The sequence below is a fragment of the Pan paniscus genome, chromosome 6 (genome assembly GCF_029289425.2).
Source record: "Pan paniscus chromosome 6, NHGRI_mPanPan1-v2.0_pri, whole genome shotgun sequence".
NCBI classification, from domain to species: domain Eukaryota; kingdom Metazoa; phylum Chordata; class Mammalia; order Primates; family Hominidae; genus Pan; species Pan paniscus.
This window is the reverse complement of record NC_073255.2, coordinates 191,311,965-191,324,102: the sequence shown is the minus strand read 5'-3', so window position 1 is coordinate 191,324,102 and position 12,138 is coordinate 191,311,965. Positions and strand designations below refer to the sequence as shown.

The 12,138-nt window shown below is 52.3% G+C and overlaps 1 protein-coding gene across 4 annotated transcripts in view; it reads right to left on the bottom strand.

Moving 5' to 3' along the window:
* Positions 1-5,115: 5,115 nt before the first annotated feature.
* The window catches only part of DPP6 (dipeptidyl peptidase like 6), a 998,429-nt gene continuing 991,406 nt past the window's right edge, over positions 5,116-12,138 (bottom strand). For all 4 annotated transcript variants that reach the window (XM_034965319.2, XM_034965317.3, XM_034965320.2 and 1 more), the window contains exons 23-26: positions 11,657-11,715; positions 10,042-10,114; positions 9,860-9,933; positions 5,116-7,060 (exon numbers count right to left, since the gene is read on the bottom strand). In XM_034965319.2, the coding sequence (XP_034821210.1) occupies positions 6,914-7,060; positions 9,860-9,933; positions 10,042-10,114; positions 11,657-11,715 (353 nt within the window). In that variant the 3' untranslated portion in view covers positions 5,116-6,913. The remainder of the gene's footprint in view (positions 7,061-9,859; positions 9,934-10,041; positions 10,115-11,656; positions 11,716-12,138) is intronic.

Genomic DNA, 12,138 nt, shown 5'->3' with positions numbered 1-12,138 from the left:
CCGCTGCCTCGTGCAGGTTCACTGGTAGTGCCCTAGGGAGATGCACCGGGGGGCTGAGGCTGAGCCTGTCGGCCTCAGCCTGTCCCCCAGGACGTCGCCCTTGAGCTGAAGCCTCTGTGGCTGGGATAACCTTTGAGATTGTCCTAAATTGAGACAGAGGGACTGGGTCTTGGTATCCCAAGTCACACGGTCCTTGGCCATGTGGCGCTCCTGGGAGGGGCTGTGACCTTCAACCAGGCAGGTCCCCTGCAGGTCCGGTAGGCTAGCCAAGGGCCCAGCTGTGAACAGCTCAGCCCACATGCTCAGGAGCTGGGCCACAGTGTCCTGTCCTGCAGAGTCCCACCCTGCTCTGAGAGGGGTGCTGGGTGGAGCACAGTGGTATCCACGGAGCCAAATTGGATTCAATCCCACTTAAACTCTGGACAGTGAGTGTAAAAACAAAATGGTGTCATTCCTAGAAAAACGAAGTTGAGTGATTTGGAAAAATTCAGTAGGGGCAATCTGCTAAAAAAAAAAGGAGTTGAAATAAGTTGTGGGCAACTGTAAATGACTAGGAATACATGGAGAACTCGGAAAGGATTCCCATTCAGATGGCTTCATGATGGTCTTTCGGGCCCTGTTCCATTCCTGACGTTTAGGTTTTTATACTACAGTACCTATGCTTGTGGTTTACACGTGGAAGCTAACAGAACTCGACTCACTGAGCTCATGAAGAGGTTGAAGATAAACGGATGTATGTCAAATGAAACATTTTAATGGATTTAAATATATTCATATCATTTTGAAAATGGTTCTCCTCTTTCCCAAACATTTTATTGTCCACCTGGCTCTGCACAGTGTTGAAAGGGCTTCCGTGAGCTTCTGAGCCAGCCCGATGGATGCACAGAGCACATTCCCACCGAGGGAACCGCAGACACGGCGGCTCTGGTCACCGCCAGCATCCACCTGTTTCTTGTAGACCCCCAGACTGTGATGTGACCCAGGTGGGACCCTCCCCTTCCCTCTGATCATGAACATGGTTCTATGTGTTGAGGCTTCTGCAGTGAACAAAACAGACAAAGATTGTGGCTTTCTGGGGTTCCCTTTACTTGGGTGGGCAGGGCGGCAGTGTGTTCATTGCTGGCACACCCACGGTGGGCCAGGCCCATGCTGAGTGTGTGGCACGCACTTTCTCCCGGGGGGAGGTTACAGAGTCGGGTGGCTGACCTGGCTCTTCTGTGTGTTTACGTGTCTCCTTGAACTTGTGGCCACTTCCGATCCCACTCTGGGAATCAACACAGAGCTACCTTAAGGCTGTGCATCGGGTGCCGGTAAGCCGATCAGTAAGGATTTCTAGTTCATGTCCTTTGTAGGGACATGGATGAAGCTGGAAACCATCATTCTGAGCAAAATATCACAAGGACAGAAAACCAAACACCGCATGTTCTCACTCATAGGTGGGAATTGAACAATGAGAACATGTGGGCACAGGGTGGGGAACATCACACACTGGGGCCTGTTGTGGGGTGGAGGTAGAGGGGAGGGATAGCATTAGGAGAAATACCTAATGTAAATGATGAGTTAATGGGTGCAGCACACCAACATGGCACATGTATACCTATGTAACAAACCTGCACGTTGTGCACATGTACCCTAGAACTTAAAGTATAATAATTAAAAATAAAATAAAATAAAGTTGGAAAAAAAAAGAGAATTTCTAGAAAGGATCCCTGGCTGGATAGGAATTGGAAGGGCCCATAGCTCTGTGGTTTTCTCAGAGCCTGGATCTTGACGCCCACGTCCACCGAGCCAGGCTCCATGTTGGCTGGAGACTGTGCTTGGGGCACCCACACGGGTGAGGACGAGCACCCCAAGGGACCATGCTAGACCCCCCCCCCAGCCCAACTCTGTGGAGAAAGGCAGCTGGCTACTCCCGGGGCCCTGAGGCCAGGACTTGTGAGTTTATCATTGAAGAAAACACAGCAGGGAAAAAGGGTGGAAGGAATGCAGGATGTGGCTGCTTCCTGCATGGTTTTGGGCAACTTCCTTGCCTTCTCTGGGCTTCAGATTCCCTATCTGTGTAGTGTCACTGGCTGAGTTCAGATGGAGAATGACCATTTTGGAGCTTATGGTTTGCAGAGGGGAAGCCAGGCCTTCGGGAGCAGCCCTGGAAGGCTGCCCGTCTGCCTGTCTGGACCCCTGGGGAGCCCCAGCAGGGAGGTCAGTCTCCTGAGGCTCTGTCTGACTCCCTCCTTCCCTGGCCTCAGAGTCCCCAGAAGCCCCTCAGCAACTCTTCTCTGGAATAAAAGAACACCTATTTTCTCCCTGGAATGCCAGTGTGAAAATGAACAAAGACCACCTGTGACAGACTGAATGTTATATTTCCCCAAATTCACTGTTGAAGCCCTGAGCCCTGGTGTGATGGCTAGAGATGGAGCATCTGGGTAGTGATTAGGGTTAGAAGAGGTCATAAGTGTGGGTCCCCCATGATGGGATTCGTGCCTTGTAAGAAGAAACATCAGAGAAGTCTCTTCTCATGCTCTTGCTCCCTCTCCCTCCTTCTCGCTCTGCCACGCGCAGACGGAGAAGACGGCTGATAGTAAACCAGGGAGAGAACCCTCACCAGGAACCGAGTGTGCTGGCCCCATGATCTTAGACTTCTGGGCTCTAGAACTGTGAGAAGAAATCAAGTCCTACTATTTAAGCCCCCAGTCTATGGGACTTCACTATGGCGGCTAAGGCTAAGACTGCACCAAAATGAGTGTGAGCAGAGGCTGCTTATCCAGAGCTTTCTCCAGCAAGGGGCTCACTGCTCTTACCTGCGTTCGGACGGGGGGGTGGGTGAGCTTCACGATGGAGAAAAGGAGGCTCCAGGGATGCTCTGGCTGGAGGCTGCTGGAGTGGGAAGCTGGAGGCTGCTGGAGTGGGGAAGCTGGAGGTGCTCAGAGGCAGGGCGTCCCAGGAGATTGGTTGTGGGTATCTGGCTTTTCGCAGTTGGTCCTCAGTTAGAAGCAGGGCTGAGAATAAGGGAAGCTGGTATTTACCGCTCAAGTCCTGACCTCTGGGACCAACTGCTGCAGAGGCCATGCCTGGCTCCGGGGCAGCGTCTGCAGGTGCAGGTTGGAGCCCTGCCCTGATTTATGGCCTGGCCCTTGTCTGTGGGCACATCCAGGCTCTCACCAGGTGCCCGTCTCTTCCTACGAACACGCAGCTGTGTGCCAGGAGGGAGCACCAAGGGAGCTTCTGAAAATGTCCTTCCGGGCTCTTCTGTGACAGAGGGGATTTTAATAGGGGCTTCCCAAAAGCAATCAATCCCTTAAATCACTGCTTCTGGGTGGGTTGGGTCAGGCAGGAGGGAAAGGAGCATGTTTTCAGGCCAGTGGGGATGGAGGTCCCCCCACGTGCATGTCTTTGTGAACCTGATGGCCCGTGGCCTCAGAGATGCCCCAGGCAGCCCAGGAGTTGGGCTGTGGGCCTGGAGCTGGGTGCTGAGAAACCTGATGGTGCTTTGGGAATTCCATAGCTGCCTGGTTGGAAGTTCAGTATTAAAACTAATTTAGGCCAGGTGCAGTGGCTCATGCCTGTTATCCCAGCACTTTGGGAGGCCGAGGTGGGCGGATCACGAGGTCAGGAGATCAAGACCATCCTAGCTAACACGGTGAAACTCCGTCTCTACTAAAAATGCAAAAAATTAGCTGGGTGTGGTGGCGCTTGCCTGTAATCCCAGCTACTCGGGAGGCTGAGGCAGGAGAGTCACTTGAACCAGGGAGTCAGAAGTTGCAGTGAGCTGAGATTGCGCCACTGCACTCCAGCCTGGTGACAGAGCGACATACCATCTCAAAAAAAAAAAAAAAAACAAAAACCTAATTTAAAACGGAAATAAAAGTAGCACTCTACTGTGCCACGCACGTGCAGTTTGAACACACAGAGAAGGCTGCAGTGGGGGATTTGAGCCAAGCAGGCACAGCAACCACAGCCGCGGCGGCCTGGTGAGGCCACGCCGGCGTCTTCCCAAAGCCATTCTAGAGCTGGGGAAAGACCAAAGCTTCTCCAAGTGGGAACCGGAGTGGTCCCTGCTGGTTGCGGCCAACGCTTGTTCTCAGGGCCAGGCCTAGCTCGTCATTCCACACTCAGTGTTTTCCAAAGTGGGAAAATGCACCTTCTTGAGCAAACCATCAACTCCTATCCACAAATCAAGCCCTGGTCTGGGGGAAGGACTCAGGGATGGAAAGCTGGGATGGGGGCACTGGCCTCCTTCTGGGGCGAGACCAGGGAGAGGGCCAGGGTGGCTCACAGAGATACTGTTTGGGGGGAATGAGTATGTTAGACTTAGATGGCCTCTGCTGTGTCTGGTTTTTAAAAATCTCCTTTCACATTTGATTCTTTCTTTTTCCTTTTAAACTCCTCCTCTCCACCCACCCCATTCTTTCCATGATTCTTGATCCAGAGGGTGACAAGAATCAGCTAATTCAGTGGGGCTGACGGGACTGATCCCCCATCTCTGAGGCAGCAGCTGCTCCATGGTCGGGAAGTATTAATTAATTAATTAAATCAATCCCTTGGCTTTCAGGCTGGGCCATGTTTACATCGACATTGATAACAGCAAATGAGTGGATACATTTCCAACAGATGGAGACATTTTTCTAAAGTTTTCTAGGCCAGGCATGGTGGCTCACGCCTATAATCCCAGCACTTTGGGAGGCCGAGGCAGGAGGATCACTTGAGGCCAGGGGTTCAAGACCAGCCTGGGCAACATGGCAAAACCCCATCTCTACAAAAAAAAAAAAGAAAAAATTAAAGTTTTCTAGTGGGCAATACTATGGCTTCCACTGAGAATCAATTTCACTCTCAGGGTTAGGGAATAGCTCTGCGTCTCCACCCTAAGACTCCCAAGACAAAATTCAAATTTGTTTTCTTGGACTGATTTGGGGCTTTGATATATTCGACTGGTTGCGTCCTTCTCTATTACCCAGACTGCTGCGACCAGGGATGCAACCTTCATTTGGCGCACGACAGGCTCTTGTGGCCATGCATCCGTCTTGGAGGGGCCCAGTGGGTTCTCCGAAAGTCTCCTGAAGCCTAGCACACTTTCTAAGGTGCGATGGTGGAGGATGAGCAAGAAAGGAACAATCCGAGTGGTAAAATAATGTTTTATTCCATGGATGAACAGACGCTACCATGCCACATCCCCATTTCCCTCCGACCAGCTCGTGGCCAGAGCTGGCTTCCCCTTCCAGACCTAGCTGGCTTTGTAGTCGTTCAGGACCATTGAAATAGCAAACACACAGTCATGTAGCACTCGGATCGGTCCTGTTTATCAGCACGTTGGTCCTTTCACAAATGGTGGTGAATCACCTTTAAAACACCCAGTGATGGAGACCTTCCAATCACCCTAACTATAACGGACGTTCAGAGCTCATGTGGATAAACCCAAAGCCCCAAACGCCAAAATGCAACAGGGACGCATCTCCTCTGCTGATGGGATGCCAAGGACACCCCCGCAGGGCTGGGAGCTGGAGAAGTCAGTCCTGACATTCAGCTTGTCCACAAGCTCAAAAGGAAATGACGGTAATGGATATATTTCAAACTAGCACTTCTAGAGTCCAGATCAGCCACAGTGTCAGCATGCAGGCTCAACACGGGGTTAGCACTGGCGGGAGGAGGCTGGGTTGACTGCACAGAGGCCTGACACACATTGCTTCCTTTATATACAACAGAATGAAATATACACTGGGAATGCTGGCCGCACATTTGGTGGGGGTGTATCTTACAAGGCTAACGTAGCACATCATCAACCTCCTGCTCGTGGCAGGAAGGTCACGGAGCCACCCCCACGATGGGAGAGGGATGCGCGCGGGCCCACAGAAGCCTCAGGACTCCCGTGGCCCGAGCACACACAGCGGGCCTGCAGGTGGAGTTGACGCTTTGTCTTTTTTCTTTTCTTTTTTTTTTTTTTTTAACCAAATGTCATGGGAAAGAGCTTGATACGGTACCAAGGAGGACAAGGATGGTTGTAAGGACGGATGTAAATAGACAGTGCACACCTACAGCCAAGCCCTAGCACAGCTGAGTGGGAGAGAGGTTTTATTTAGGTATTTCTTTTAATGGGTGCTATTGGCTGTCTTCCCCCTCAGTGTTTAGGAACGTCTCCAAGACGTCTGAAGACAACCTTGAGGAGGGAGCAGTTACTTCCGATCTGCTTCTTCATCCAAACAAGCGCAAAGTCTACACGTGGACTGGAGAAAGGAAAGCGAAACAAGGCCAAACCCCAAACAGCAAAACAACCCCATGACGGAGACAGTGGAGCATCAGGTTAAAACCATAGAAAAATACGAGTTAATTCTATCAGGTTAACCATTAGCATAGCTACAGTAAGACTCTGTACAGAAAAGCGTTTTCTTGTAGCCCCTCACCATGTTGAACGTCCTCATTACAGGAAGTAGCAAGCCCATATATGAACACGCACTGCTAAAACAATTGTGCTGTAACTGCTGCGTCCATGGCACTGTAACATGAGACAGGGTGTGATGCCGCTAACGGGAACACAGAGGCTAGTGTGGGCGGGTCTCATGCTTCCGCTTGGTGGCTGGAATCTAGGGGCCGGTGTCCTGTGGGCTCGCGTGGGGTCTGCGGCCACCATCCTTTGCTCTGTTCCTTGGGGGAGGGGCCATGGTGTGCCGGTCTCTCGGGCGCCGGGAGGAGGCGCTGCTGCGGGGACAGCGTTGTCCCTGGTGCCATGGAGGCCGTGAGTGATGACCCCGGGGAAGGAGCTTGTTTCCCAAGCAAAACTGCCTTCCGCATCCGAGACACACATGCTATGGAACACCCGGCCCCGCCCCGCCCCGCCCCTCCGAGGGAAGAGGGAGGGCAGGGAAATCCCTCGGTTGCATCTGGTTGTAGAAAGAGCCACGTTTGTGCTTAGAGCGACCTGAGGTTAGTCCTCCTCCTCGTCCTCTTTCGCTGTGACTGTCGGCAGTTTGTCCTGGATCCTGAAGCATTCCACGAAGAAGTTGATGATGGACCGGTACAGATGCTGTTTGAGGCTGGAGCTGGTAAAGTAATGGCTTTCGTCCGGGTAAATCTGCAAGGAAGGCACGGAGAAATTACTCTCCCAGGTATACCCTCCCCAGGGGACGGGAACGCACAGAAGGTGTGGAGCTTAGTGAAACCTGGGCCCCGTCCGGGGCTGGATTGTAGTTGATGAAGTGGGTTTGCTAACCATGCCACTCCTGATGGAAGTGCCTCTTCCTCCTGGGAGATCTGCCTGGCTGTCCCAGTCAGAGGGGCGCCTCCCCTAGCGTGGACATGCACCACCCATTCGTGAAGCCAACCAGCCTTCAAATACCACCACACCCCCGGTGCCTAGCCCTCTCCAGGCACAGCAAATGCTCAGTGGGAACTGGGTGAAAACATTGGGAAGCTCTTCATTCAACACTCTACAGTCCGGATCTGCTTGCTTGAATTTGCAACATGGATACAAGCTTAGGGACTACAGAGCCGCAGCCCAAGTTTTCAGGGTGTCAGGCTCTGAAAAGAAATAGAATTTCATGCCTGTAATCCCAGTGCTTTGGGAGGCCGAGGCGGGCGGATCACTTGAGGTCAGGAGTTCGAGACCAGCCTGGCCAACATGGTAAAACTGTGTCTCTACTAAAAATACAAAAATTAGCTGGGCATGGTGGGGCGTGCCTGTAATCCCAGCTACTCGGGAGGCTGAGGTAGGAGAATCACTTGAACCCAGGAGGCGGAGGTTGCTGTGAGCCGAGATCGCGCCATTACACTCCTATGCTCTCTCAGTTACACTCTGAGTGTGGGAAACTCCCGTGGAAGGGCTGCGTGCTGTCCTGGGTGCCCACGGGCCCACCCCACAGATTTTGCGTCCTGGCTACTCCCTGTGTGACTGTGGAGGTTAACTTGCCTGAGCCTCGGATTCCAGGTGTGTCGGGTGGGGAGGATAATCACAGACTCCAGCTCATGACACTTTGTGAGAATTAAACAATCTTATAGCCGTGCCGTGCTTAGAATGAGGCCTGGAATGTGGGCTTGTTCGGTCCCAGATGCCAATAGGATGATGGCTAATTATTCTACTGCCAATGCGGTGATGCCACCATCTCCTAGGAGCACCGTGAGCCATCTGCGCACGTGCAGGGATTCAAAGCCTGCATCTTATTTTTTTCTTTTCTTTTTCAGACAGGGTCTCACTCTGTCGCCCAGGCTGGAATGCCATGGTGTGACCATAGCTCACTGCAGCCCCAACCTCCTGGGCTCAAGTGATTCTCCCACTTCAGCCTCCTGTGTAGCTGGGACCACAGGTACACATGACTACGTCCGGCTATTTTCTAAAAACTTTTTGTAGAGATGGGGTCTTGCTCTGTTGCCTAGGCTGGTCTCAAACTCCTGAGCTCAAGGCAATCCCCGCACCTCAGCCTCCCAAAGTGCAGGGACTACAGGTGTGAGCCACTGCATCTGGCCCAAAACCTACATCTTTCTATGACACTAGACTGCCTCTTCCTGCCTTCCTTGTATGTTTTTGGAGGGTGAAATTCATCTTTATTTTGAAGTATTTATTCATGCTGTCATTAGGCTATGATATGTCATTAAAACATCAAGTAGTACAAGAGGGTATGGGCAGGAAGCTTTCTCCTCCTGCCTCAGGCCCCCGTCTCCCGTGCTGTTACCTGGGGCTGGGCCTGGCTCCAGATGCATGGGGTGTCTGTGAAGGCCTTTGCTGCGCCCACATGTGTGTCCCTGGGTGGGTCCTGCTCCCTGAAACCCGTGGAGCCTGCAGCGATGCAGGCTGCTCTGTACCTGGGGGGTTCAGCTCGCCCCATATCTTGGGGAGTTGCCCACATGAACACATACAGATGGACCTTTGGAGCTTCCATGGTCAGTGTGCTTAACACTGCCATGCAACTGCCACACTTACTTTGAAAAAGTCTGAAATCTGAACGTCTTTCACAAGGGAACTCAAGTGTGGTGTAACCCCGTCCTTCTGCCCCTCTTCATCCACACTGGGGTCCAACTCCCTTCTGGCTGGAGCTCTCCCTGCCTGATCAAGCCCACAGGTGGTCCCTCCCTCCCACAGGCAGGGATGCTGGAGGCCAAGGCAGTGATCAGCCCAGGGCAAGAGCTCTCTGAGGGAGGCAGGGTGCCTGCCTGTCATCTGTCCCCAAGGAGCTCTCCCATTCATGTTGGACCTGAAGAGACCATTGGGTCATACCTGTTCCACCAAAGGAGCAGAAGGCAGGAAGGAAATGGCAGAAGTTTCCAGAGACATCCCTGTGCATTGCTGGGAAGAGCCCAGGTTTGAGGCTGCTGGGTCAGCACTTGATGCTGTTGTGGATGGGCCACGGGTTGGTTGTGGGAAAGTGAGTTCAGTTCTGGGAAGGGTACCCCTCTTTCACTACTGCCTAGCTACAGATGGCCCCAGGACATCCTGCTAGTGCGTAGTAACATGTGGTGTTGGTCAGAGGGAAGCAGTGGGGCAAGGCTCAGGGCCCACCAGCACCACTCTCACCAACCCAGAACAACAGTCCCACTCTCCACAGCGGGATAGCCCCAGCCATACTGCTGGGCAGGGTGGGTGCTGGCTTGGTTCTTCTCACTGCCCAGAGGAGGGGAGCAGGGCTGGGGTGGGAGTACGGGGAGATGGTTGTCCTAAAGGGATTTAAACCTGGCTGAAGTACAGAGCGGAGCTATCATTAACTATAAGAAAACGTTGAGCATGTGCTGATTTTCCAACCTGCTGGGACCCTGCTCATCACCGACCACCACAGCACAGGCGTGTCTGCTGCAGTAGAAGGCCCTGAACACCCGTCAGGTCTTTCTCCATGAAAGGAATGTCTTGCTCCAGGTTCAAAACAGAGTAACATGCATACTGTACCTGTAAGCTGTAATTAGCCTTTCCCCTAATTAGTTGTGTAATGAGTTCTGCTGTGTGCTGGAAATGAATTTTTTCTGTGCAAAAAAAAAAAAAAGAGAGGAAGACATTTGTTAAAACGCATGGTGCCATCAAGGAGGAGGCTCTTACCAGATACACAGTGAATTCACGTTTTCAGTCCTTACCATCGGCAGTGGGATGAATGATCAGGAACTGCTGTTCTTCCAGCGCGGAGACTCGATGGGCTACCTTGGTCATCTGCACATGCGGGGGCAAGGGGACAGAGTTAGGGGGCTGCACTGCAGGGAGCCAGGTGTTCTGCTTGGAAACCTGACTGAGAAGGTAGGTGAAGTGTATTGAAAACACTAAGTTCCCAGAGAACCGGGATGCCTTATATCTGCAAAGAAATGCAGGGCAGATGTCAGAAGCCCAGTGGTATGGTTTGACTCTGTGTCCCCACCCAAATCTCATCTTGTAGCTCCCATAATTCCCACGAGTTGTGGGAGGGACCCAGTGGGAGATGAATGAATCATGGGAGTGGGTCTTTCCTGTGCTGCTGTTCTCATGATAATGAATAAATCTCACGAGATCTGATGACTTTATAAGGCAGAGTTTCCCTGCACATGCTTTCTGTTTGCCTGCTGCCATCCGTGTAAGATGTGACCAGCTCCTCCTTGCCTTCAGCATGATTGTGAGGCTTCCCCAGCCATGTGGAACTGTAAGTTCTCCACTAAACCTATTTCCTTTGTAAATTGCCCAGTCTCAGGTATGTCTTTATCAGCAGCATGAAAACGGACTAATACACCACACCCAGCTTTCCCCCACTTTAACTCCCTTTTTGGAAGAGGAGGGGGTGGAAGAGAAGAAGGGAAAAAGGAAGAGTTTCCTCCAACTCCAGGTAGCCTCAGAGGGCCATCATTTCACCTGGAGCCTCAGGGAGCTGACTCCCTGGTCGGACTCAGTTCCTTTGTCCAAGTTTCCACTCTGAAAACGCAGTGCTGCCTCGGCCAGGAGCTCTGGCCTCCCTCCCTGTGCACAGCTGGAGAAATGCCGTGTCTGACAGCTGCACCAAATCAACAGGTCTGACTCAGGAGGTCGCATCAGAGAGGCTTTCTGCTCCTCAGTCAAGAACTCACTCTCGGACCAGGGGTGGTGGCTCATACCTGTAATCCCAGCACTTTGGGAGGCCGAGGCAGGTGGATCACCTGAGGTCAGCAGTTGGAGACCAGCCTGACCAACACGGTGAAACCCCGTCTCTACTGAAAATACAAAAATTAGCTGGGCATGGCAGCGTGTGCCTGTAATCCAAGCTACTTGGGAGGCTGAGACAGGAGAATTGCTTGAACCTGGGAGGCAGAGGTTGCAGTGAGCCGAGATCGTGCTGCTACACTCTAGCCTGGGCAATGGGGCAAGACTCCATCTCAAAAAAAAAAAAAAAAAAAAAAAAGCTCACTCTCCCCCAGCAGCACAGCTCTGGCTGTAGGGAGAGCCAGGAGTCCTGTGCACATCAGGTATCCATGGACGCTGGGACTGACTCCGCCATCAAATATCCTCTTACTTTCTTCCTCATCCCTCAAGTCCTATAATGGGAAATCAGGCGGAACCCAGAGAGGCCATGTTAACCTCAATCCACGGTCTGGTGGAATGATCCTTCGGAGGTTTCTGAGTGGGCTTTGGTGCTGGTGAGGGAGAAGCATGGGGCTGGGGAAGGCAGAGTGGGCCATACAGCCAGGGCAGGCTGGGAGACTGTGGCAGAGGCTGACTGGTCTCATCACATTCTCTAGTTGTGCCCATACATACCTCGTATGCTCTGTTGTCAAGTCCGTGGAGGCCCAAGTACCTCTCGGAAAATGCAGAGGCTGCACGGAAGCAAAGGGAGGGAGGTTACCTCTGGCTTCGAGGCCCTGTGAGCGCAGCCCCCAAACTCTAGGGACGGCCCTGGGCCGGGTGCGGGGTGGGGACTCAGGCTCATTCCCACTTGCCACTTGTGTGGCAGATTGTTGGTTTTTTAAAAACACCACCTAAATCATTTGGGTCTTTACAAGGGGCATCAGGCGGTACAATGGGAACCTTAACGTGTGTGAGTGCCGGTGTTGCAATTTTCATCAGCACCGCAGAACCTTAATTAAGCAAAACCCAGTTAATCTGATTCCTAAATAAGTCGGATAACCTCCTCCTTCAACACTTAGGAAGGGCATGGGTGGTAAGAGAGCACATTTCCATCAAGATTTACTTATTTTTTAAAAAGTCCAGGCACATCCCTGCTCTTGGTTCTGCCTGAG